The following is a 23616-nucleotide window of genomic DNA, read 5'->3' as shown; positions in this document are numbered from 1 at the left end:
TTTAAATATTTCCTTAAAAAAAAATCTTTTCTATTCCAGGTATACTGAAGTGTTCAAACAGGTCAATTATTCGTTTAGCCTAGTTATCTTAATTAGATATTTGATTTTTAAAAATCCATTAATATTAACCTAATTGGTACCCCCTCCATTTATTAAAGGCAAAGTTGTTTTTAAGTAACTCTGTTTTCACTCTATCTTTTGGAAATATTTAGTTTTATGTAATTTATGCAGAATTATCCAGACTTGGATGGGAATTATGGGAATCATGGGAATTATGCTTTGTCACTGACACCATTTTAATGACTTTTGCAAAACATCTTGTTTTATTCAAAATAATATCACTGAATTTTGAAAATATATGTAGTATTTAAATTTTGTAATAGGATGAAGGATTTTTAAATTTTCCACATTAGACTGAATTAGAGGAGTCATTCTGTGTTTTTACTTTGCCTTCAAACCAATTACAAAACTGTTAAAGCCTATTAAGACTATTTCTTTTTATTAGAAACACAAGTCTAACAGTCTGACAAATCAGTATATTTAGGATATAAATTATCGGAAACTGTCTAACCAGAATGACTACGAGTAACCTTTACAACTTTAAGGACAGGTGTAAGTTTTTTACTAAATTAGCTATGCATTTCTGGGATGTCTAGGAACTGACCACCTTTTGGTTCTGTGTGGTAGAGGACTCGTGCTGTATACCAGCCTTCACTGACTGGAATTTGTTTAAGAATGATACTATCTTGGGCAAGTTGTTTGACCACTCTAAGCCTCAGTGTTTTTATTTTTTCTTTAAATGAAGAAAATAAGGGTACCTACTACCTCAGTTATTGTAAGGATTAAATAAGAAAATACACATACAACTAGCTGATTGAGAAGTCTCAATTTTCCAGGGTATGAATATGTGGTGGTTTTATCTTTCTACTAATTGTACCGTCTTTGCCCTTTGCAAGCTCCTCCTCTTTGCTGTTTAATGGGGCTGCTTCATAGTAGCTTACTTTAGTTCTACAACTGAAGTTACTTTTCTGACTTAAATGTTTAAGGAACTTTGGATTCTTAAGACGTAGTTTTATTATTTAATGACTTTATATCATATTTGCTTCAAAGCTGTCCACTTCTGTCAAGCCAGGCTAAGCTTGTGTCTCTAGCAGTTTGAATTGGAGAATGGGGTTCCTGGTCCATTCCCATATCTGTCTGCCACTTCCCCCCTTCCCTGAGCAATCTCCCTTGGTGTGGGGCTGGGGAGAGGGAGAAGATGGATGTCCTTACCTCAGACCTTGCAGCGCTCTCCTTGGTCAGCCTTCATGGCTGTTGTGTTTGTGATATGTGGGGATGATATGGATCTATGGTGACCCCAGCAGGCCCCACAGGTAAGGGTTCTCCCAGCATAGCTCACCTAGTTCTTGCCAGTCCCTTCAGAGACAGGACCTCATCTTCCAGTTGCCCCTTCACTGATAGCTTTATGCTGTGTTCTTCTGGATCTCCCTCCATAACTCTTTACTGAGGTGTCTCAGTTACTGGGGAGAACAAACATGTAGTTTGGTTTTATTTCTTCAAATGACTGCTACTAATTGTGTCTGTTGAACTCTCTTTCACACTGGTAGCAGGCTTCCGTATCAGCATCTCAATGTATTTCCATCACTTCTCAGTAAGTGTTAGTTATTTAAGCAGTCACAGTTTTTTAAAAATTACTTTTTTAGAGAGAGAGAGGGAGGGGCAGAGGGAGATGGGGAGGGAAAATTCCGAGCAGGTTCCACACCCAGTGTGGAGCCAGACATGGGCCTTAATCTCACGATCCTGAGATCCTGACCTGAGCTGAAGTCAAGAGTCAGCCACTTGACCGACTGAGCCACCCAGGTTCCCCAACAGTCACAGTTTAAAACTCAGTTCTTCACCTTTGGAAACTTGACTCTCATGTCAGAATCAGAGTTCTCTTCTCTGTCTACTCTCACCCTCAAAAGGAAAAAAAAATTTTGCCTGGGTCATGGCACCTTTGGGGGGCGGGCAGGTTTTTGGTTTTCACATGCTTCCCTTCTCTCCTCAGTAAGTAGTGCCCCAGCTTTGGGGGATAGCGAGCTCAGAGAGGCAGGAGGCTCTGTACCGGCTGTTGCCAGGTCCTGCTTCTCTGCGGTGGCTGCAGCTGCTTTTCTGTCTGCCTCTGACTGACTGTTGGCTCTTCCTGTGAGACAGCCGTTCACATGCGAGCTCCCTCATGATACATGTTTGGTGGTTCTTTGGAGAACTGACCTGATATCTTCACTCCCAGTCCTTCCACCGTCAGACCACCTTCATCCTCTTGCTTCCTGGTCTCCCAGACAAGGGACTTGCCACATGGCTGAAGCTCGTTATCTTCTGTAGTGTCCATCCACTAGGCCCACAGAAAACCCAGGTGTCTTTATATAAATTATATAATTATATATATCTATAATGTCTTTATATAAATTTATATACATAATTTGGCTGTCAGTCAAATCAAATGGCTGTCCCAGTGGTGTGCAGCCTTTCAGCACCACCATCTTTCTCATATCCATTCCTGAGGTAATCTCATCCACTCTCAAGGCTCCTTATTGCTCCCTGCCCACACAGCTTCCAAATGTTTTTCTCAAGCCTGGTCTCACTGAAATTCCAAAGCCATATTGTCCACTGCCTGGAGTGTCCCATCAGTGTCATTTTCCAGGACCAGTGTCCAACCGCAGTAGTCACCCTGGTGAATGTCATCACCTTTCACCCATTCACATAATCTAAAAACCTGGGACTCCTCCAGCCTCCCTTACCTCCCACACGCCTGTCCTGTCCATTCCATCTCCCAAATACCTTTTGCATTCATCCCCTCTTCTCTCTGTCTGCCCTAGTGGGTCTGGTTCTCATGATTTCCGTTCTTTCACAGCAAGTCCCATCTCCTTTCACCTTGTATGCTTTGGTCCGGGGGGCCTTGCCATCGCATCACTTGGCCACTGAAACCCTTTTGTGTGGACCCCTATGCCCTCGGACTGAAGGCCAGGGTCCATCTTGTGGCCTGTAAGGCCCCTGCCTGTCTTTAGCTTGTTAACTTTCTGCTTCTCTCTGCACCTCCCACCACTAACCTCCAGCTTCCTACTCCCTCACCTACTCTCTCACCACACTTAGCTGATAGGTACCACACTCAGCCTGCTGCTTTATGACCCCAGTTTTACCTGGCCATGCCCTTTTCATGGAGTGTTCTCATTTTCTTTGTACCTGTCTTCTGACTGTACGACTCCAACTTGTGTTTCAAGGCCCAGAGGCAGTCTTCTGCTCTCTGAAACGTCTCTGGGTTCCTTCTGCTAACCACCTTTCTTTTTATAGACCCAAATGATAACAGCTATCACATGCCTTCTCCCTGCCACCAACTATCCCCCCGGTCACTGAAAGCAGGGACTGTGACTTACTCATCTTATAATTTTAGTGCCAAACATGAGGTTTCTGGCCTCTCATGGGTGCTTAGTGCTGAGTAAATGTGAAAAAATGAAGGCATACCTGAAGAGCTAATGTATAGAAAATTATTTTATTCTAGTTTGTATCTTAGCTAAGATATATCATAGTGGCCACTTCTTTCACTGTAGTTGGCAACAAGTTGAAATACTTGTACATTTGTAAATCATTGTAATTTTTATTGTTTTTTTATATAACTATCTGTTGCAAAAAATTATAAATCATTACAAATTATGCATTTCCCACTTCACTGACCTTTGTAGTCCACTCAGTACTTATTATTTTTATTATATTGTCTTACTTAATTGTGAACAGGAAAATATGCTAATGTCAGAATCTTGTTCTGGGTGAGAAATGGGAAGGAGATCCCAGGTGAGGCCACTAAGAGTAAAGATCTGTTTTCAGAGTGACGTGCTGTGAAGGCCACTTTCTCTTGTCGCTGGCCACAGGCCTGGGGAACACAGCCTGCTTCATTCCCTCCAGTCCAGCTGGGCTTCCCTTGGCCCTTCGTGCTCTTGAGGATTCTCCACAGAACTACCAGGGCTTTAGGAAAGCACAGTTCAAAAATCATTCTTAGGCATGCTCACAAAGTAATGTGCCTGTTAGTAGGCTGTCAATCAGTGTGTCTGATGACACCCACCCCCCCTCATGGCCAGGACCTTTTCCAGGGACTGGGGAGCACCTTTGCAGACTGTGGTACTCCCTGGCACTGGGCTGAAGCCCGTCAGCTCCTCCAGTATCATAATATAATACAAACAGAGCTTGAGAGGGCCGGCTCTCATGAAGAGCCCAATATCTTTACTCAGGGTAAGGCCTGGAAACCCAGTAGTCGGGGTTTGCCATCTCTATACTCTTCCAGCTCTCATATTCCTCTGTGTGTGTGTGTGTGTGTGTGTGTGTATGAACATATATATGTACATGAACATATACATGAACTGTGTAATGTATAGTATGTGTATATATATGAATATTATATATATATCAATCAATATATATATAAATTTGAAAGTATATATCAATTCAGAATTCCCGGCCTACATATCTAGAAGACAATATATTGAATCAAAAGTTGGTTTATGCCTCATCTTACAATTAAATAGATAAACTCTGGACAAAACTGACCATGTCTTTGAGCTTTCATTTCTAAACCTACAGAAAAAGGAAATTAGAACTGTACCATCTCTAAGGTCCATTTCAGCTCTAGAATACCAAATAGATCAATTGAAGAAACCCTTAGGCCCTTTGAAGTCACAGAGTTGGAGTTCAGAGAGACCATAATATGGAAATGTGTCCTTTGATCAGAGCAGAACATACTTATTAAACACACGATGTGTCTCCAGTGTACAGGGTCACCTTTCCAATTTGTTAATGCTTACTGAAGTCTGCAGTGTATTAGAAATTTGGTAGCCATGTAATACCCTTGAGTTTCTGTTGTAAATAGAACTGTTCAGTTGAATTTTGTCTGATTGTTTTAGCATCACCAAAGGACTGACTCTAAGGGCCCAAAGTGTTTCTGTGTGCAGAGAATAATGATTAATCCAGTTCCTACCTGCCCTTCTTTCTATACTGCTGATTGTTGATATCTTCTGGAATTTAACATGAAAATGTGGCTTAAAGTAACCAGTTAATTTTAAAAAATAAAAGAAGAGCTTGAAGTATCTGTTTTCCATAGCTGTACAAAAGTAAAATAGAAATGGTATTCGTTTTTGATAGGAGACGTGCATGAGGTTCTTGAAATAGAAAATTGTAATCAGGACAACTTTTTACTTCTTCAGATGTTTTATATAGCATATCATTTGGCTTCTAAATGTGAGATGCCCTTTTTGCTTGTGTCTCCTGATTTTCATAATCTACCACTATTAGGAAGTGATAATTTTTGAAGAAAATTTGGCTTTGAGGACCTCATTGTCCCAGAGATAAAAAAGAAAAAAGAATGCTGCCCATTTGAATCCTATTGCTTAAAGACATTGAGTCTTTTTAGGATATGAGCATTCTTTTGGAATTTGTAGTTATGTTAAATAAGGCAAGGAAATAGAGGTATGTGCATGGAAAACTGGGAATTATTCTAGAATTGTAACAATAATTTGAAAGTTATCATAAATATTTAGAGAGAAAATATGCAAAAAAATACAGAAAATATATTTGTAGAGGGCCTTATATACTGTATATATGTATGTAACTAAGTAAAAGATTATTTTTTAGTGACATTGATTCTTAAAAATTTTTTGTTTATTTTTAAAGGTTTGGTTATTTAATTTTTTAAAAAGATCTTATTTTTTTGACAGAGAGAGAGAGAGAAAGAGAGCACAAGCAGGGGGACCAGGAGAGGGAGAAGCAGGCTCCCTGCTGAGTAAGAAGCCTGATAAGGGATTCCATCCCAGGACCCTGGGATTATGACCTGAGCCAGAGGCAGACGCTTAACCGATGGAGTCACCCGGGCACCCCAAAGATTTATTTATTTTAGAGAGAAAGAGAGAGCATGCACGTTGGGGGGTGGGCGGGAGGGAGGGGCAGATGCAGAGAGAGAGAGAGAGTCTCAAACAGACTCTGCTGAGCGCAGAGCTTGACAAGGGGCTCAGTTTTACAAGTCTGAGATCATGACCTTAGCTGAAATCAAGAGTTGGTCACTTAACCTCTGAGACACTCTGGTACCCATGATTTTTAAATTTTTCTTTAAAAGATTTTATTTATTTATTAATTATTATTATTATTATTTTTTAAAGATTTTATTTGTTTATTTGACAGAGAGAGATCACAAGTAGGCAGAGAGGCAGGCAGAGAGAGAGGAGGAAGCAGTCTCCCTGTTGAGCAGAGAGCCCGATGCGGGACTCGATTCCAGGACCCTGGGATCATGACCCGAGCCGAAGGCAGAGGCTTTAACCCACTGAGCCACCCAGGCGCCCCAAGAGTTTATTTATTTATTTTATTTTTATTTTTATTTTTTTATTTTTTATTTTTTTTTAAAGATTTTATTTATTTATTTGACAGACAGAGATCACAAGTAGGCAGGGAGGCAGGCAGAGAGAGAGGTAGAAGCAGGTTCCCCGCTGAGCAGAGAGCCCGATGCGGGGCTTGATCCCAGGACCCTGGGATCATGACCTGAGCCGAAGGCAGAGGCTTCAACCCACTGAGCCACCCAGGCGCCCCAAGAGTTTATTTTTTTTAAAGTAATTTCTACACCCAACATTAGGGCTCAAGCTCACAACCTTAAGGTCAAGACTCACATATTCCAATATATATATTGGTCCCCCAATATATAAAAATATATTTAAAATATATAAATAAATATAAAAGATTATGTTTAAATTTTATTAGCTTTTTTAAGGGTTTTTGACATTCTCACACTTAAAAGTAAGTATTTATTTTTTATTTTTAAGATTTATTTATTTGAGAGAGTACAAGAGAGAAGTGGGAAGGGCAGAGGAAGTTGGGGGAGGGGAGAGAGAATCTCAAGCAGACTCCACATGTATGTGAGTATGGAGCCTGAGGAAGGGCTCAGTGCCAGGACCCCAAGATCATGACCTGAGCTGAAACCAAGAGTCGGATGCTTAACGGACTGTGCCACCCAGGTCCCCCAGTATTTATTTTTAAAAAGTCTTTTAACACTGTGGGATTGTAGAACTGTATAGCATACATAACTCTGTGGGATTTAGGAGTAGTATCAGTGTATCTGAATTAGAACTCTTGTAGATTAATCACCAACAAAATTATAGCTTTAAGAACAAGGTAAAATTATAGTTTAAAATTTAAACCCAATAATATATTTCATATGATTATAGAGAAATTAGTTATAAAATAGGCATTTTATGTCTCTTCAGTGAAAGTGTTCAAGTCCTTGGATTATATCTTTTTATTTTTTGCTTTTATTTTAAAATATTTTAATAAAAATACATATATACACACATATGTATGTATATGTGTATATATACATACATACATGTATGTATGTATGTATGTATGTATATACATACATATATATATATGATTCTAAAGTAGTCAAATTCATAGAGCCAGAAAGTAGAATGATGGTTACTGGGGCTGGAGGGAGAGGATAAAGAAGAGTTGTTTAATGATATAGTTGTAGATGTGCAAGATGAAAACTTCTGCTTCACGACAATGTGAATAAATTTAGCATGACTGAACTGCACAGTTAAAAGTGGTTAAGTTGGTAAATTTTATGTTTTTTACTACAATAAAAATATATGTACGTGTATAAAGATCAATGAACTAATACAAAAAGTTTAAGCAGTTTCTTTCTTTCTTTTTTTTTCTTCCCATTCTTCCCAATGTGCTACCTAGGTGGCAGCTACTTTTTTTCTTTCATTTTTGAGGATAATTTACATAAAGTTTCCCTTTGTGTAAGCATATAGTTCTAGAAGTTTGGACAAACACAGTGGGTGTACTGCCACCACCATCCAGAAACAATTCTTTTACCCACAAAAACCTCCCCTCTTTTACCCCCTAGCTTTCTCAATCTGTGATCTGTTTTCTGTCCCTATAGTTTTGCCTTTTCTAGAATGTTTTATAAATAGAGTCATATATTTAGCAGCCTTTTGAATCTGGCTTCTTTCACTTACTATAACATATTTGAGATTCTTTTGTGAGGTATTTTCATTCCACTGTGAGTAGTTAATTTCATTTCGTTGCTGAATAGTGTTCCACCATGGTTTGTATAACCCCTTGAGTGACATTTGGGTTGCTTCCAATTTTGAATGATTATAATAAAACCACTCAAAACATTCATTTGCAGATTTTTGCGAGAACATAAATTCTTCTTTCCCTTAAAAACTTGGGTTGGGATTATTGGGTTTTATGGAAAGTATGTTTAACTTTATAAGTAACTGCTAAACTGTTTTGCATAGTTGTAAGATTTTGCATTCCCACCCTCAGTATGTGAGCATTTCAGTCATTCTGCATTCTTGTCAACAGTTGGTATTTGTAGGTTTAATTTTTTTTTTTAATGTAGCCATTCTAATAGGCATGGAGTGGTGTCTCATTATGGTTTCGATTTGTGTTTCTGTAATGATTAATGATGTATAGCATTTTTTCCATGTGCCTGCTTACCATTCATACATCTTCTTTGATGAAGTATCTCTTGTCTATTTTTTTAAGTGAGTTGTTTGTTTTCTTGCTATTGAGTTTTGAGAGTTCTTTATATATGCTGGATGTAGGTTCCTTTATATCAGATATGTGACTTGGCAATATTTAATTTCAGTCTACAGTTTGTCTTTACATTTTTACAGCAATACCTTCAAAAAACAAATAATTCCTTTTGGTAAAGTCCAGTTTATTGGTTGTTTTTTTTCTTTTTCTATCATGGAGTGTACTTTTGGTGTTATATCTAAGAAATCTTTACCCGATTCAGGGTCCCAAAGATATCTCCTATGTTTTCTTACAGAAGTTTTACGCTTTGGGATTTTAAATATCAGTCTATGGTCATTTTTTTTCTTTCAAGATTTTATTTATTTATTTGACAGACAGAAATCACAAGTAGGCAGAGAAGCAGGCAGAGAGAGAGAGGAGGAAGCAGGCTCCCTGCTGAGCAGAGAGCCCGACGTGGGGCTCGATCCCAAGACCCTGGGATCATGACCTGAGCCGAAGGCAGAGGCTTTAACCCACTGAGCCACCCAGGCACCCCTTTTCTTTCTTTTTTTAAAGATTATTTATTTGAGAGAGAGAGCAGAGCAAGCAAGAGAGAACATGAGTGGAGCAGGGGGCAGAGGGAAAGGGAGGAGCACACTCCTCACTGACCAGGAGCCCAACTTGGGGCTTGATCCCGGGACCCTGAAACTATGACCTGAGCCGAAGGCAGTTGCTGAACTCACTGAGCCACTCAGGCACCCCTAGGTCTGTGGTCCATTTTAAGTTAATGTTTCATACAGTGGGAGGAATGGATCAAGCTGGGTTTTTTTGTTTGATTTTACTTTGTATGTGGCTATCTAGTTGTTTTAATGCTATTGAAAAGATTGTCTTTCTGTATTGAATCAACTTCACATCACTGTTGAGAATCAATTTGCTACGTATGTATGGGGTCTACTTCTGACCCCTATCTTCTGTTCTATTGCTCCGTACATCTGTTGTTTCACCAATACTGTACTATCTTGATTAGAGTAGCTTTACAGAAAGTTTTGCTGTAAGGTAGTACAAGTCCTTCAGCTTTGGTCTTTTAAAATTGTTTTGGTTATTCCAGTTCCTTTGCCTTTACATGTAATTTTTTTTTTTTTTTTAAAGATTTTATTTATTTATTTGACAGAGAGAGATCACAAGCAGACAGAGAGGCAGGCAGGGAGAGAGGAGGAAGCAGGCTCCCCGCTGAGCAGAGAGCCCGATGCGGGGCTCGATCCCAGGACCCCGAGATCATGACCTGAGCCGAAAGCAGAGGCTTTAACCCGCTGAGCCACCCAGGCGCCCCTACATGTAATTTTTTTAAAAGATTTTATTTATTTGTCAGGAAGAGCAAGCACAAGCAGGGGGAGTGACAGAGGGAGAAGCAGGCTTCCTGCTGAGCAAGGAGCCCAATGAGGGACTCGATCCCATAACTGATTGCATAACTGCATAATGCATAAATGCATAAATGCATAACTGACTGAGCCATCCAGGTGTCCCTACATGTAAATTTTAGAATCAATTTGTCATTTTCTACAAAAGGTCTACCTGGAATTTTGATTGGGACCACACTGCTTCTATACATTATTTAAGGGAAAGAGGAATTGACAGAACGATATTGAGTCTTTCAGTTGACGAACATGATATGTCTTGCCACTTTATTTGGTTCTCTTTGTTCCTTTTATAATGTTTTCTGGTTTTCAGCATAAAGATCTTGTATATATTTTGTTAGGTTTATACCTATTTCATGTGTTTTTTATGCTATTGTAAATGGAACTTTGTAAAATTTCAATTTATTTTTTGTGCCAACATAGAGAAATACAATTGATTTTTCTATATTGAACTTCTATTCCGTAACCCTTATAAACATGCTTCTTGTTAGTTCTAGTAATTTATTTGTAGGTTCTTTGGGATTTTGCACATAGACAATGATCTGTGAATACAGATATAATTTTTTCTTTCCAATCTGGATGCTACTTATGTACTTATGTTTTTATTTATTTTTGCCTTATTGCCTAGCTATTAGTTCAATATCAGATTGAATAGAAGTGGTCAGATTGATTACAGTCTTAATCTTACCATTAATGATGTAAGCTGAATGTGTTTTATAGATGCCCTATATCGGGTTGAGGAAAATCCCTTTAGTTCCTGTTTTGCTGAAAGTTTTTTCATGAATGGATGTTGAATTTTGTTAGTTTCTTTTTCTGCTTCTATTGAGATGATCCTATAATTTTTCTTTAGTCTATTGATAGGGTGAATCACATTGATTTTCATATGTTTACCTTGCATTCTCAGGATAAATGCCATTTGATAAGGATGTAATTTATTATCCTTTGTATGTCTAGTTGGATTCAATTTTGTTTAAATTTTGTTAAGAATTTTTATATCTATGTTTATTGGCTTGTAGGTTTTTTTTTTTCTTTTATGATGTCTTTGATTTTAGTATGAGGGAAATGCTTATCTCATAGAGTAAGCTGGGAAGTGTTTTCTCCTCTTCAGTTTTCTGAAAGGGTTTATATAGAATTGGCATTATTTCTTCCTTAAATGTTTAGTAGGATTCACCAGTGCATCTATCTGTGCCTGGGGTTTTGTGTGTGTGTGTGTGTGTGTGTGTGTGTGTGAGAGAGAAGATTTTAAGCTACAAATTAATTTTTAAAATAGACATAGTACTATTTATGTTACATGTTTTTCAAGTGAGTTTCCATCGTTAGTGTCTTTCTAGGAATTGGTCCATTTCACCTAAGTTGTTAAATTTATTGAAATAAATTTGATATGCCATGTTTTTATTTTCATTCAGTTCAAAATATTTCCTTATTTTCCTTTTGATTATTCTTTTGACCCATGAGTTATGTAGATAGGTGTCATTTTGTTTCCAAATATTTGGAGATTTTCCAGATGATTTTCTGTAGTTGATTTCTATTTAATTCCGTTGTGCTCAGAGAAGTTACTTTATACCATGTGAATCCTTTTAAATTAATTAAAACTTGATTTATGGCTCAGAATATGCGCTATCTTGGAAAAAATTCCATATGTGCTTGAAAAGAATGTGTATTCGCTTGTTATTGGGTGGAATGTTCTGCAAAAATAAATTAGGGCAAGTGATTGGCAGTGTTATTCAAGTGTTCTATATCTTTATTTATTTTCTGTTTATTTTTTCTTTCAGTTATTGAGAGAAGACTATTGAAAACTCCTTACAGTTCTATCAATTTTTGCTGCACGTGTTTTAAAGCTCTGTTGGCACTGTATAAACATTTAGGATTTTTATGACCTCTTGATGAATTGACCCTTTATTCATTATGAAATGATCTTTGCTCTTCAGTGCGCTCTGAATAATATGGCCACTTCAGCATTCTTTTGATTATTGTTAACATACAATATCTTCTTTCATCCTCTTATTTTACCTATTTGTGCCTTTATACTTAAAGTATGTTTCTTATAGGCAACATATAATTTTGTATTTTTTTTGTAAATTCAGTCTGACTACCTCTACCTTTTAATAAAGGTTTTTAAGTGGAACCATTTACATTTGATGTGATTATTGCTGTAGTTGGTTTAAGTTTACTATCATGGTATTTGTTTTTTATTCTGTTCTTCATCCCCCTTCTCTTATTTTAGATTGTATATTTTCTTATGATTCCACTTTATCTTCTTTATTAGCTGATTAGCTGTGTGTCTTTGTAGTTATTTCAGTCGTTGCTTTAGAGTTTGCAGTACACATAATAGTCTTTTCAAGTAATGTAAGAATCTTAGAGCAGTATGCTTATTCTCTCCTTCTGGCCTGTGTTCTTTTTTTTTTTTTTTTTTTAAGATTTATGTATTTTAGTGTGAGAGAGAGCACACACAAGCTTGAGTGAGAGAGAACGCACACACAAGCAGGGGAAGCAGCAGAGGGAGAGGGCGAAGCAGATTCCCCACTGAGCAGGGAGCCCGATGCAGGGCTTGATCCCTGGACCCTGAGATCATGACCTGAGCCAAAGGCAGACACTTAACCGACTGAGCCACCCAGGCGCCCCCTGTGTTCTCTTCTTGTCCTATATTTTACTTCTCCATGTGTTGTTGCCCCCCCCCACATGGTTATTATTTCTGCCTTAAACAGTTAATCATCTTTTTCTAATTTTAGTTTTAATTAAAGGACAGTTGACATACAAAATTCTGTTTGTTTCAGGTGAGGAGCATAGTAATTTGATACTTTTATACATTATGAAATGGTCTCAGTGATAAGTCTACTAACCATCTGTCACCAACAACGTTACTACAATAATATTGACTATATTACCTATGCTGCACCTTATATCCCCATGACTTATTTATTTTATAACTGGAAGTTTGTAGCTCTTAATCCCATTCATCTATTTTGACCCACCCCCTCAACCCCTTCCCTCTCTGGTAACCAACTTTGTTTCTCATATCTCTGAGTCAATAATAAACAGTCACTTATTTGTCTCTTAAAAGAGATAGGGGACAGTTTTTTGTTTTAACCACATAGTTACCATTTCTGATATTTTTCATTCTTTTGTGTAGATTTAGATTTCCATCTGGTATCATTTTCCTTCTGTCCAAAGGGCGAACTTTAAAATTTCTTCTAGTGCAGGTCTGCCGTTGATGAATCCTCCCAGCTTTTGTATGTCTGTAAAAGAACAAATTTCACCTTTATTTTTGACAGATATTTTCACTGGGCCTAGAATTGTAGGTTGACAGGTTTTTGAAATTTTTCTTTTAGCACTTTAAAGATATTGCCACACTATCTTCTGTCTAGCTGTTTCCAGCCCACAGGTTGGCTACATTCTTTATCTTTGTTTTGCTTTGTGTATAATCTAGTTCTTTTCTTGGGCTGCTCTTTAATTTTCTCATTATCACTGGTTTTAAGCTACCTAATTATGACACACACCCTTATTGAAGTTTTCTCCACAATCCTCTTGCTTGAGGCTTAGTTTCTTAGATCTGTGGATTTATTATTTTAATAAAACTTGGGGCAAATTGCCATTATTTCTTCAAATATTTTCTTTCTCCTTCCCTCTTCTCTTTTAGGGACTTCACTAAAGATATATTTGGTTGTGTGAAATTGCCCACAGTTCAATGATGTTCTTTCCTTGTTTTGTTCTTTTTTTTTCCCCTCCCTGTGTTTTATTTTGGCTACTTTTTATCGCTAACATATCACTAATATTTCTTCTGCCCTAATTTACTGTTAATCCATGCAGTGTATTTTTCTTCTCAAACGTTATATTTTTCATCTTCAGAAATCTAATTTCTTTATACCTTCCATACCTCAACTTAATATGCTAATTTTTCCTCTACCTTCTTGAACATATAAAATATGGTTATAATAATTGTTTTAATGTCATTGTCTACAAATTATATCATCTTGGCCATATGTGGGTCATTCTGATTGATATTCATCCTTGTTATGAGTTATTTTTCCTGCATTTGTATGCCTGGTACTTTTCATTGGATGCCAGACACTGAATTATTGGATGCTAACTGTATTTTATTTAATATCCTGGAGCTTTGTTTTAGGACAAAATTAAGTTACTTGGAAACAGTTTGATCTTCAAGGCTTCCTTTAAAACTGCATTGCGCAAGACCAAAACACCCTTTAGTCTAGAACTAATTTTTCCCCACGACTTTGGCAGTATCCTTCTGAATATCTGGTGCCCCATGTTTACAAGTTGTTTTTTGTTTTATTTTGTTTTTACTCTGGCTGGTAGTACCACCAACTATTCCTGACCCTGTGTGATTTCCAAAAATTGTCCCTGCCTGATTCTTTGGGGTGCCTCTTTCCCATCGTTGGTAGTTTGCTCACATGCTCATGCTGATAAGTACTCAGCGGCAGCCTGGAAGCAGAGGAATCTTCTGCACACCCCATTCTCTTTCTTTTACTTTAAGAAAATACTTCTACATTCCTAAAGATCACACAGAGTGAATAGAAAAAAATATATGTATGTATCTATAGGCGTATACATAAATGTAAATTCCTTTTTTTTTTTAGTCCCCTGTCTGTTCTCAGAGGTAGCCAAAATTTTTTGTTTTCTCATATTTACCTACATATGTCTATGTATTTATACTGTTATTTTCTTGCTTGTGTAATTTTAGGTATTTTATAATCAAACTGTCATAGATTCAGATTTAGCATAAACCATTCTTATGGCTCAGGTTTTTTTCCCCTCCACCTTCCCAGTGCAGTTAACTTTTTAAAGTTAAACCAACAAAAAATATTTCAAAATTATATAGTTATGTAAATTTTATTGATAAGCATACTAGTTTTTTCCTTACTTTGTTTTCTGTAAAAGTCTTTGAACTTCTCAGGTTGCTCCATTAGATCTGTCAGACACCTGTCTGTGGCTCCCCTCCCCCTCTGCAAATGCTCAGCCGGATTGGATCAGTTCTGTGCTTAGCCCCGCCCACCTGAGCCCTCCCTCTCCACGGCTCCCATCTTTCTGCCCCTTATAGATCAGCTGCTGCTTAGGCTTGCTTAGCAGCTGTCATCTTGAGATGTCCTTCCTCATCATTCTGTTGATTCCCTCCCTTCTCTCTAGCATTTGAGTGCCTGGTTCATGTTTCCTGTACCTTTTCTCTCTCTTTCTTTCCTTTTCAAATAATACAGCATTATTTCATCCCTTTTGCTTGATTTGTTCCTCCATTTTGGTGTCTTAAAATGTTTTTGTTGTCCCTTTACACTTAAAATGATTTTTTGGCCAATCAATGATGATTTGGCCAAATGAGAATGAGAAATGAGAATGTTTTCTCTCAGAATTTTCTGCATTGCTCTCTGGCAGCCAGCAAAAAACGTTCTGATTATTTATTCCTGTGTTTATAACTTGTTTTTTCTGTTTGGAAGCTTTTAAGATGTTCTCTGTCCTAAGTAATCTTTACTTTCATGCTGATGTGCTTTGGTGTAGGGCTTTTTTCTTTGCCTTTTTTTTTATTATGATTTCATTTATTTATTTGTCAGAGAGAGAGAGAGAGAGAACATAAGCAGGAGCAGCAGCAGGCAGAGGGAGAAGCAGGCTCTCTGCTGAGCAGGGAGCTTGATGTGGGCCTTGATCCCAGGACGCTGGGATCATGACCTGAGCCAAAGGCATACACTTAACCAACTGAGCCACCCAGGCATGGCAGGGCTTTTTTCATTTATTGTGGTGGCCATTTGGTCATCTCGGTTAGGCTGGAGACTTGTGTCCCTCAGTTTAGGAGAAATTCTTAAATTATTTCTTTGTTCTCTGGTTTTGGAATCATCTGATTCTGATATTGGACCTCCCAGATTTATCCTTTTAGTTTCTTTTATTTCTCAATCATCTCTTTTTCTTTTATTCTACTTTTTGGAAGATTTTTCTCATTTTTTTTTAAGATTTTATTTATTTGACAGACAGAGATCACAAGTAGGCAGAGAGGCAGGCGGAGAGAAACGAGGAAGCAGGCTCCCTGCTGAGCAGAGAGCCCGATGTGGGGCTCAATCCCAGGACCCTGAGATCATGACCCGAGCTGAAGGCAGAGGCTTTAACCCACTGAGCCACCTAGGTGCCCCATTTTTTCTCATCTTTATCTTCCAACTTTTCTATGGAACTCAAGGATATTTCAAATATGGCTGACTTTTGTTTTGATTTCTTTGGAATTATTTCTTTTTCTGACAGTATATGGGACCCAACACAAAACATTTGTTGTTTATCTGCAATTCACTTTTAATTGGAAGTCCTGTAGTTTTATTTACTATACCTAGTAACCCCACTTCCAGGACCTGGGGAGGATAAATTAGGAAGGGGCAAGTGAACTGACAGTTCCTGGACACAAGATTTGGTCAGGCATGGGATGATATGTTTTAGTGTCCTCCCTGGCAGTCACTTAAGATTTGCAAGAAGTTTGGACAGAGGGAGAAACAGGTTATCCTATTTGAGTGGTGGATCCCCAACTGTACTTATATTGGCCAAGACAGATGAAGTTTGGAAGAAAAGCACTCATTGCTGAATTAAGGAACACAGGACCTTCCCCTGCTCCTTTTCTGATATCCTAGCATGCATGCTACCAGCATGCAGAGAGTATGGAATTGGAATCCAAGTAAAAGGCCCTTAGGCAAAACAAAACAGGAAAACAAAACAAAACCACACCAACCTCTAATGTTCAGGTTGTTTCCTATGCTCCAGATTCTCCACTGGAGTGAGACCTGGTCTCTGCCCAGTGCCTTACGATGGCTATTGTCATCCATGCCTTTAGGGCGGCACAGTTTTCCTTGTCCTATCAGCTAGTCTTTGTTGAGCCCTGAGTAGGCCCCAGACTCACAGATGCTTCATCTTACAAAGAGAAGTATCTTTGAGAGTAATTCTAGTGACTTTGTGCCTCATATATTTCTGACCCTTGGTTGTCCCCTCCATGGAGCTTTCTTCAGTTAATTTACCTTCTTTTTCAAATTGTCTTCCAGTCTGCATCTAAAAATCTAGTTTGAAAGGAATCTAGCACATTTATGTATTAAAAAACAATAGATTTCAAATAATTTGGTGGAAGGGTTTATATCCTCTGGCCCTGCAAATTCTCCAGAAATCTATACACAATGGTCAAGGATGTACATATAAGACATTTCTTGTAATTTTATTGAAATAGCCAAGTCCTGGAGGTGACCAGCATGTCCCTCTGCAGAGATATGGGTTAAACAGACTGTGATGGCTTATATTGGCTTCTGTAGCCTTAACCCAGTTGTGATCTGTTAAAACAAGTGAAATGGAAGCACAACCAGCTTGTTTCTTTCTGTCTGTGTTCAAGAACATCATGAATAAATAAAATTCAGTTAATTTGGTAATCCTAAACTTCAGCTGGGAATTTAAAATTCATTCCTTCACAAGGCCTTAAGAGTTTTATTTTTTAAGCTCCTTTTTTTTTTTAACAGTTTAAGATGATGTTTAATAATTTATCGTGTGCAGGTCAGGTAAAATATGTAAATGGATTTAACTACCACAGTTTTTGGTAACTTTAACTTTCAAAACATAGAAACTATTGTGTAGTAAATAATAACTCTGTCTAGCACTCACAGACAGAGGGATCATGTCCTTGGTTGCCGAATTACTGATTTTTTAAGCTTCCACTTACTCTTGTTTCTTTTTACTGAAAATCGGTGCCTTCCTCAACCACATTTCCTTCATCTGAGATAGTATATACATCAAGTTTTGTAAATCACAAATATGCTAACAAACATTTTTATTCCAAAGCAAAGTCTTAAAATTTGGAAGATATTATGACCCTTACAATAAAAAAGAATGGTACTGCTTTATTTTTAGTGACACTTGGGTTTTCAGCCCAAAAGAGAATTGTTTGTCCTTGTCATCATCTATCATATTTGCCAGATTTGGTCCCTAATTCCTTTAGAGCATTTCTAGAACCATATGCTCCCTGGCAGTACTGGGTCAACTTAAAAGGATGTCTGAAAGGCTCTGATGGTAATTAAAATGTCCTAAATTAAAGGATGCTGAGGATTGAAGGATGTGAAATTGAGAGAGAATCCCTGTTTGAGAGAGAAAAGACTGTGTGTGTGTGTGTGTGTAAATAGAGTATTTACATATATCACATTCTGTGGTCAAATTTTATATTGAAATTATTTGTGCCTATAAATTAGAGAAGTCTTTATTTACTATGTGTAGTTTTTTGTTTGTGGTTTTATAGTCTTGTGCCATTAGAGGGCAGTATTGTAGTGGTTAAGTTTGCTTTCTTAACTATTGACTTGCAAACCATAGAATTTATTAATAAGCAAATTTAAAGCCTCAGATTTTTAGTATATTAAGTTGTAGCCTCAATTGATGTGCCCTTGCAAATATTTTAAATTAATAGAGGAAATAAGCAATGGGTTAGTCATTTTTACACCAGATCTCTTGATTTTCGTTTGGGGAAGGGAATTTTTCTTGGTCAGTATGGCCATCCGCATGAAATACATACTTTATAATACTTCTGTCCTTCCGATGTAAGAAGACTCACAGGGTTGAGACTTATAGGAATTGCGACTTGCAAAAACATGCTTTAGGGACTTACTGAGAATAGACTGATGTAGGACTTAACCTGTGGATTGAGTTTTCTAGGTATAAATGGAAAGAGGGAGATGTGATTTTAAGGCTTAGGGCTTTGGGACGTTTTGGGAAGATCTACTTGATTTCTTCGTCTGATGGGTACCTTTTTGCTTCAGTAGATATATGCCTAGCAAAGAATATGTAATTTTTTTTGTTTTGTTTCTACAAGTAATAGATCCATGAAAAGGTAGTATTTCTCAGAAAGCAAATGTGGTTTTTCCCTCCAAAATTCACTACCTCTTTAAAAAGTGTTATTACAGTACGGTTATTATCCTTATAAATAAACCTGCCCATAAAATCCTCCCATTACTGTTGCCTGTAAGAACTAGATAATTGAAATCGAGACACTCGAGCTCCTCCAAGTCTTAGCGGTGGGACTGGGCATGCCCAGTAGCTCAGACGGTTCTGGTTGCAAATAGGAAGCTTTCTCCGTTCAGAAGCCGCGGGGACAGGCAGCTCCTGGGACGGGGTCTGACTCCCTTAAACGTAAGCACGTGCGGGGCCCCAACTGTATTTTCAGGGACCCTTGACGTTTTCTGCCGAAGCAGTGGTCCGGCGGCCCAAGGCTGTGGAGGCCTTGGTGGCTCCGCAGCTCCGCGGGTCCACTGCGGCCTGGGTCAGCCCACCCGAAGAGCGGGATCCGACCAGGAGGCTGGGGTTGGGGGGGCGGGGGGTGGGGGGGGCTGGGAGTGGGGAGAGCGGGGAAGCTTGAGGAGGGCGGGGAAGGGAGAAGGGGAGGTTCCAATAGGGTGCTGGCCAATCGGCGTGGCTCTCGCCTCCATATATTCTGCGGCGAGCCGGAGTCCTGGTCCATAGCCTTAGTGGATCCTGGCTGTCGTTCTGGGAGGCTTCTCCGCACAACGGTGGGATCAGCATCTTCCCGGGATCGCCAAGCCCCAGAAGCCGGGTTTCTTTAAATTAGGGCTGCTGTTTTCCGCTTCTCCCTGGGCTGCAGAAAGCTAGAAGATTTTTTTAAAATTTAGCTCAAACAAGGCTGCTGGTATTCCCTTTTTTTTTCCGCGAGGGTGTTTTTGGCTGCAATTGCATGAAATCCCAATGGTGTAGACCAGTGGCGATGGATCTAGGAGTTTACCAACTGAGACATTTTTCAATTTCTTTCTTGTCATCCTTGCTGGGGACTGAAAACGCCTCTGTGAGACTTGACAATAGGTAAATGTCGACTGGGATAGTTTCTTTAAATTTACTCGTGAGATACAAATAATGCAGGTGAAAAATAGCCAGGCGAATTCCTTTGTCCATTGCCGGGAGAGTACGGTGACATGGATGTTGCTTTTTCAAATGTTTAGAATAGCCTCCTTTTCCCAGGTCTGGCCGGAGAGCAGGCTGTTACCACATTATGTAATTTAGCCTTTTGTGGCTTACTAAAATAGGGAAATGTCTGGATATTCGTTAGTAAGAGAGTGGCTGGTGTTTTCTGGAGGGTGATCTATTACATGGCGTTGTCGAATGTTCAAAAAATGCTGCAAGTAACATCACGGAATTGGGGAGTCCTTTTTGTCTTGGATGTTATAAAAATTCCACTTATCGATTTTTCCCCCCCTCTCTTCCAGCTCCTCTGGTGCAAGTGTGGTAGCTATTGACAACAAAATCGAGCAAGCTATGGTATGTACTGATTAAAAATCATTTGTACTACATGTGGGCACAGTCCAAAAAGCGAGATCGGGATCGAACCAGTGCATCCATAGTTAGGATGACTGCTCTTCGTACATTGAGAAATGCCGGCACTGTCTACTCTCCGCCGGCATGTAGCCACATCCCAAAGCTGCTGCGGGAAAGCCCGGGGCCCTGAGGGTATTAAATGTTCTCTCTTCCCGACGGGTTTCACACGACGTGGGGATTTTGGCAGAGGTGTCCCCTTTTTGCTCGGGAATTGGGAGGGAAGCTCTGCCCTGCGCGTCCTTAGGTCGCGGGCACATCTCTAGCGATGTGGCTTTACTAGCAATCTCGAGGTTTACTAGGGAAGGAGGGGGGTACAGAGTGGGGATCTCAAGGGTTCTCTAGACCTTGTACAGACGGATCCCCAGTGCTGTAGGCTACTGCATGATGAAGAAGAATCCGAGAAAAGTTTTGTCTTTCTCAGCCTCTGCCTGGATTTCTCCGATTTTTTATTTCCGCCTTGGCTTTCTTTGTTATTGGAGCAGCGCCTGTGGCTCTTCTCACGGGATTCTCTGCCCACTGTTGCTAGGCAAACTCCGAACCTTTAATTCGGAGCTATAAATAACTCGAGATCCCATTGGCTGCGACGTCTGCCCAGGTTTCTGTGATGTCAGCTTAATCACGAAAGGGGGGAGGGGGGTGGAGAGAGGAAAATGCGGCAACATGCTCTGTAGGAACTGGCTGCAGCCGGTGCTGAGGGAGGCGGTGGGGGGGGGGGCGGGCGGAGGGAGGGACTTGGGGGCGGGGAAGCGGCTACCGTTGCTGCCGGCCTGGACATCCCGTCGGCCAGGCTGCTGCCCCGCCTTCTAGAAGCCCAGTGCATTTTGCCGTCTGGAGTAGGAAACACGAGTGTATGCATCCCTGGCTGAGGGCCGCAGAAAAATGCACAGGCTTTGAAAAAGCCTGATCCCCTTATACATTAAACTTAAGTATTTCGTAACAGTTGTGCTTGTATTGAGTAGATGGCTCCAAGGGCGGGTTAAATAAGATAAAAGGCAGGTTATGTTAATAGTCCTGCAGAATCATGCAAAATGATGCTTTAAAAATTCAGAGTCTGGGAAATACTAAGTTAAACCTCTTTTCCCTCTGCCTTTCAGGATCTGGTGAAAAGCCATTTGATGTATGCTGTTAGAGAGGAAGTGGAGGTCCTCAAAGAGCAAATCAAAGAACTAATAGAGAAAAATTCCCAGCTGGAGCAGGAAAACAATCTGCTGAAGACACTGGCCAGTCCTGAGCAGCTTGCCCAGTTTCAGGCCCAGCTGCAGACTGGCTCCCCCCCTGCGACCACACAGCCACAGGGGACCACACAGCCCCCGGCCCAGCCAGCGTCCCAGGGCTCAGGACCCACCGCGTAGCCTCCTATGCCCCCGCAGAACTGGCTGCTGCCGTCTGAACTGAACAGACCAGAGAAGATGTACTAGGGGGAATCCGCCTCCACAGTCACCCATTTCATTGCTCGCTGCGAAAGAGAAGTGAGACTGACGTATATGCCATTGTCTCTTTTTTCCAGTATTAAACACTCATATGCTTTTGGCTTGAAGAAATTTCTTAGTTGGGCGAATTAAAGGTTAATCAGAGAATTAGCATGGATATACTGGGACCTCATGCAGCTTGGCAGATACGTGAGAAGTGGTTTCATTCATGCCGAGGAGCTGTGTGCCTTTCCACTCCTTCCCTGCTCCCCATCCCCACTCCCGAGCGTTCTCTCCTGCTTGCACGTAGTGTACTCCATGGGGTCTGAAGCAGTGGGGCTCCACTGGACTTTTCCTCTCTCCTCTTCTCCCCCAGGAGGACCTTAAAAGGGAGGTCAGAGTAAAGACTGACGCATAGTCTCACCTAAGATGAGGGGAAACGTAGTTCATCGAACCAGTTGACGACTGTCACCAAAAATCCATAAAAACAATAGTACTGTGCCTCTTTCTGAAACAGTGGATGACACAAAACTCTTAGTGACTAAAACGGTGACAGGTAGCTGGGACCTAGGCTCTCTTACATGAAGGTTGTTTTGCTTATTGTATATTTGTGTATGTAGTGTAACTATTTTGTACAATAGAGGACTGTAACTACTATTTAGGTTGTACAGATTGAAATTTAGATGTTTCATTGGCTGTCTGAAGAGGTGTGGATTGTCTTTTATATAGAGATCTACATTAAAAAAATACTACAAGAAGAAAACCACACCTAAAGAAATTTTAAGAATTTGGCACCGTCGGTCACTTTGTGTAATCTGAAATCTTCTAGTTGCTCAATATCTTGAAGTAAATTCCTGTTCACTGAAGTCTTTTGACTGAGCTGGTTGAATACTTTGAAAAATGATCCGTTCTAGCTAATGAAATGAATTTCGCAGTAGGGGTTTCTGCATATTACCTGTATAGTAGTTCTATGCATACGTTTCTGTGCATGTTCTCTACACAGTTGTAAGGTGTCACTGTATTTAACTGTTGCACTTGTCAACTTTCAATAAAGCATATAAAATGTTGATAAACAAGTGTATTCATGTTAGAGTGTTAACATTACTGCAGTCGCTTTGCGACTATTTCCAGGTAAAGTTCAAACAGTTTGGCAAAATCTTGAAGGGGAGTGTGAAGGTTGGACAAAGTAGGGGTGCTAGTGGTTTGGATTACAGATAGACGGTGCATTATTTCAAGCCAGTAAGGGAAAGAGAGACATAGTGAAGGAGATGGGAGCTTATTTCTTTAGCCCAGTATCATCTGGACAAGTGGCTTCACCTCTCAGGGCCTATGTGGGCACTGAAAGAGGAATCAGTTCTGTGACTTTGAAGTTCTAGAAGTCTATGGAAGCCTTGGTTTTCAAATGTTTATTCGCTGGGAGGGGCATGAGCCTTAATTCTGTGTATAATCCCAATTAGAAGCTCTGGAATCAAAAGATGGAAGTTAAACTGATTTCCACTTTAGAAACTCTGTCACCCTGGATTGGGATGTCGTTCCTAGTGCAGGTTGAGTTTCTAGCTCCTGGAAATGTCCAAGCAAAAGAAGATGATTCCAAGTGTTTTCTCTACTGGATTTGAGGTGGAACCAGATGAGCAAGGCGGTCAGTCCATCCCAGTTGATTCCTTATGACTAAAATAGGTCAAAATTTAAAGCATGTTGGAATCCTAAGGCAAATTGGCATCTGAGATGTGAGCCTGACACGTTCTGGGGGCCATATCAGCAAGCAGTGTGAACAGGGTGGGTTTATCAGCTCTAATATGCCCGAAGGCCTCAGCAACGCCCCCTCCACCCAATGGGAGTTGGGGCATTTGTAAGCTCCAAGGCTTACTTAAACCCTAGCGGGACGAGGCCTTAACTTCTTCTGTAGACCTGGTAGGAGATTGATAGGTGAA

At 39.7% G+C, this 23616-nt stretch overlaps 1 protein-coding gene across 3 annotated transcripts in view; it reads left to right on the top strand.

The window, feature by feature from the left end:
- The window catches only part of TSC22D1 (TSC22 domain family member 1), a 142004-nt gene extending 119239 nt beyond the window's left edge, over positions 1-22765 (top strand). The window contains exons 1-3 of one of the 3 annotated variants that reach the window (XM_080798388.1): positions 19058-19082; positions 20168-20219; positions 21371-22756. In XM_080798388.1, coding sequence (XP_080654514.1) covers positions 20217-20219; positions 21371-21628 — 261 coding nt within the window. In that variant the 5' untranslated portion in view covers positions 19058-19082; positions 20168-20216 and the 3' untranslated portion in view covers positions 21629-22756. Of the gene's footprint in view, positions 1-19057; positions 19083-19403; positions 19767-20167; positions 20220-21370 lie in introns of those variants that run through there. The other 2 variants (XM_080798387.1, XM_080798386.1) reach the window with 2 other exon arrangements.
- The last annotated feature ends 851 nt before the right edge of the window (positions 22766-23616 follow it).

The sequence above is a fragment of the Martes martes genome, assembly GCF_963455335.1.
Source record: "Martes martes genome assembly, chromosome: 3".
In the NCBI taxonomy this organism is placed as follows: domain Eukaryota; kingdom Metazoa; phylum Chordata; class Mammalia; order Carnivora; family Mustelidae; genus Martes; species Martes martes.
This window is presented reverse-complemented; position numbering and strand designations above follow the sequence as displayed.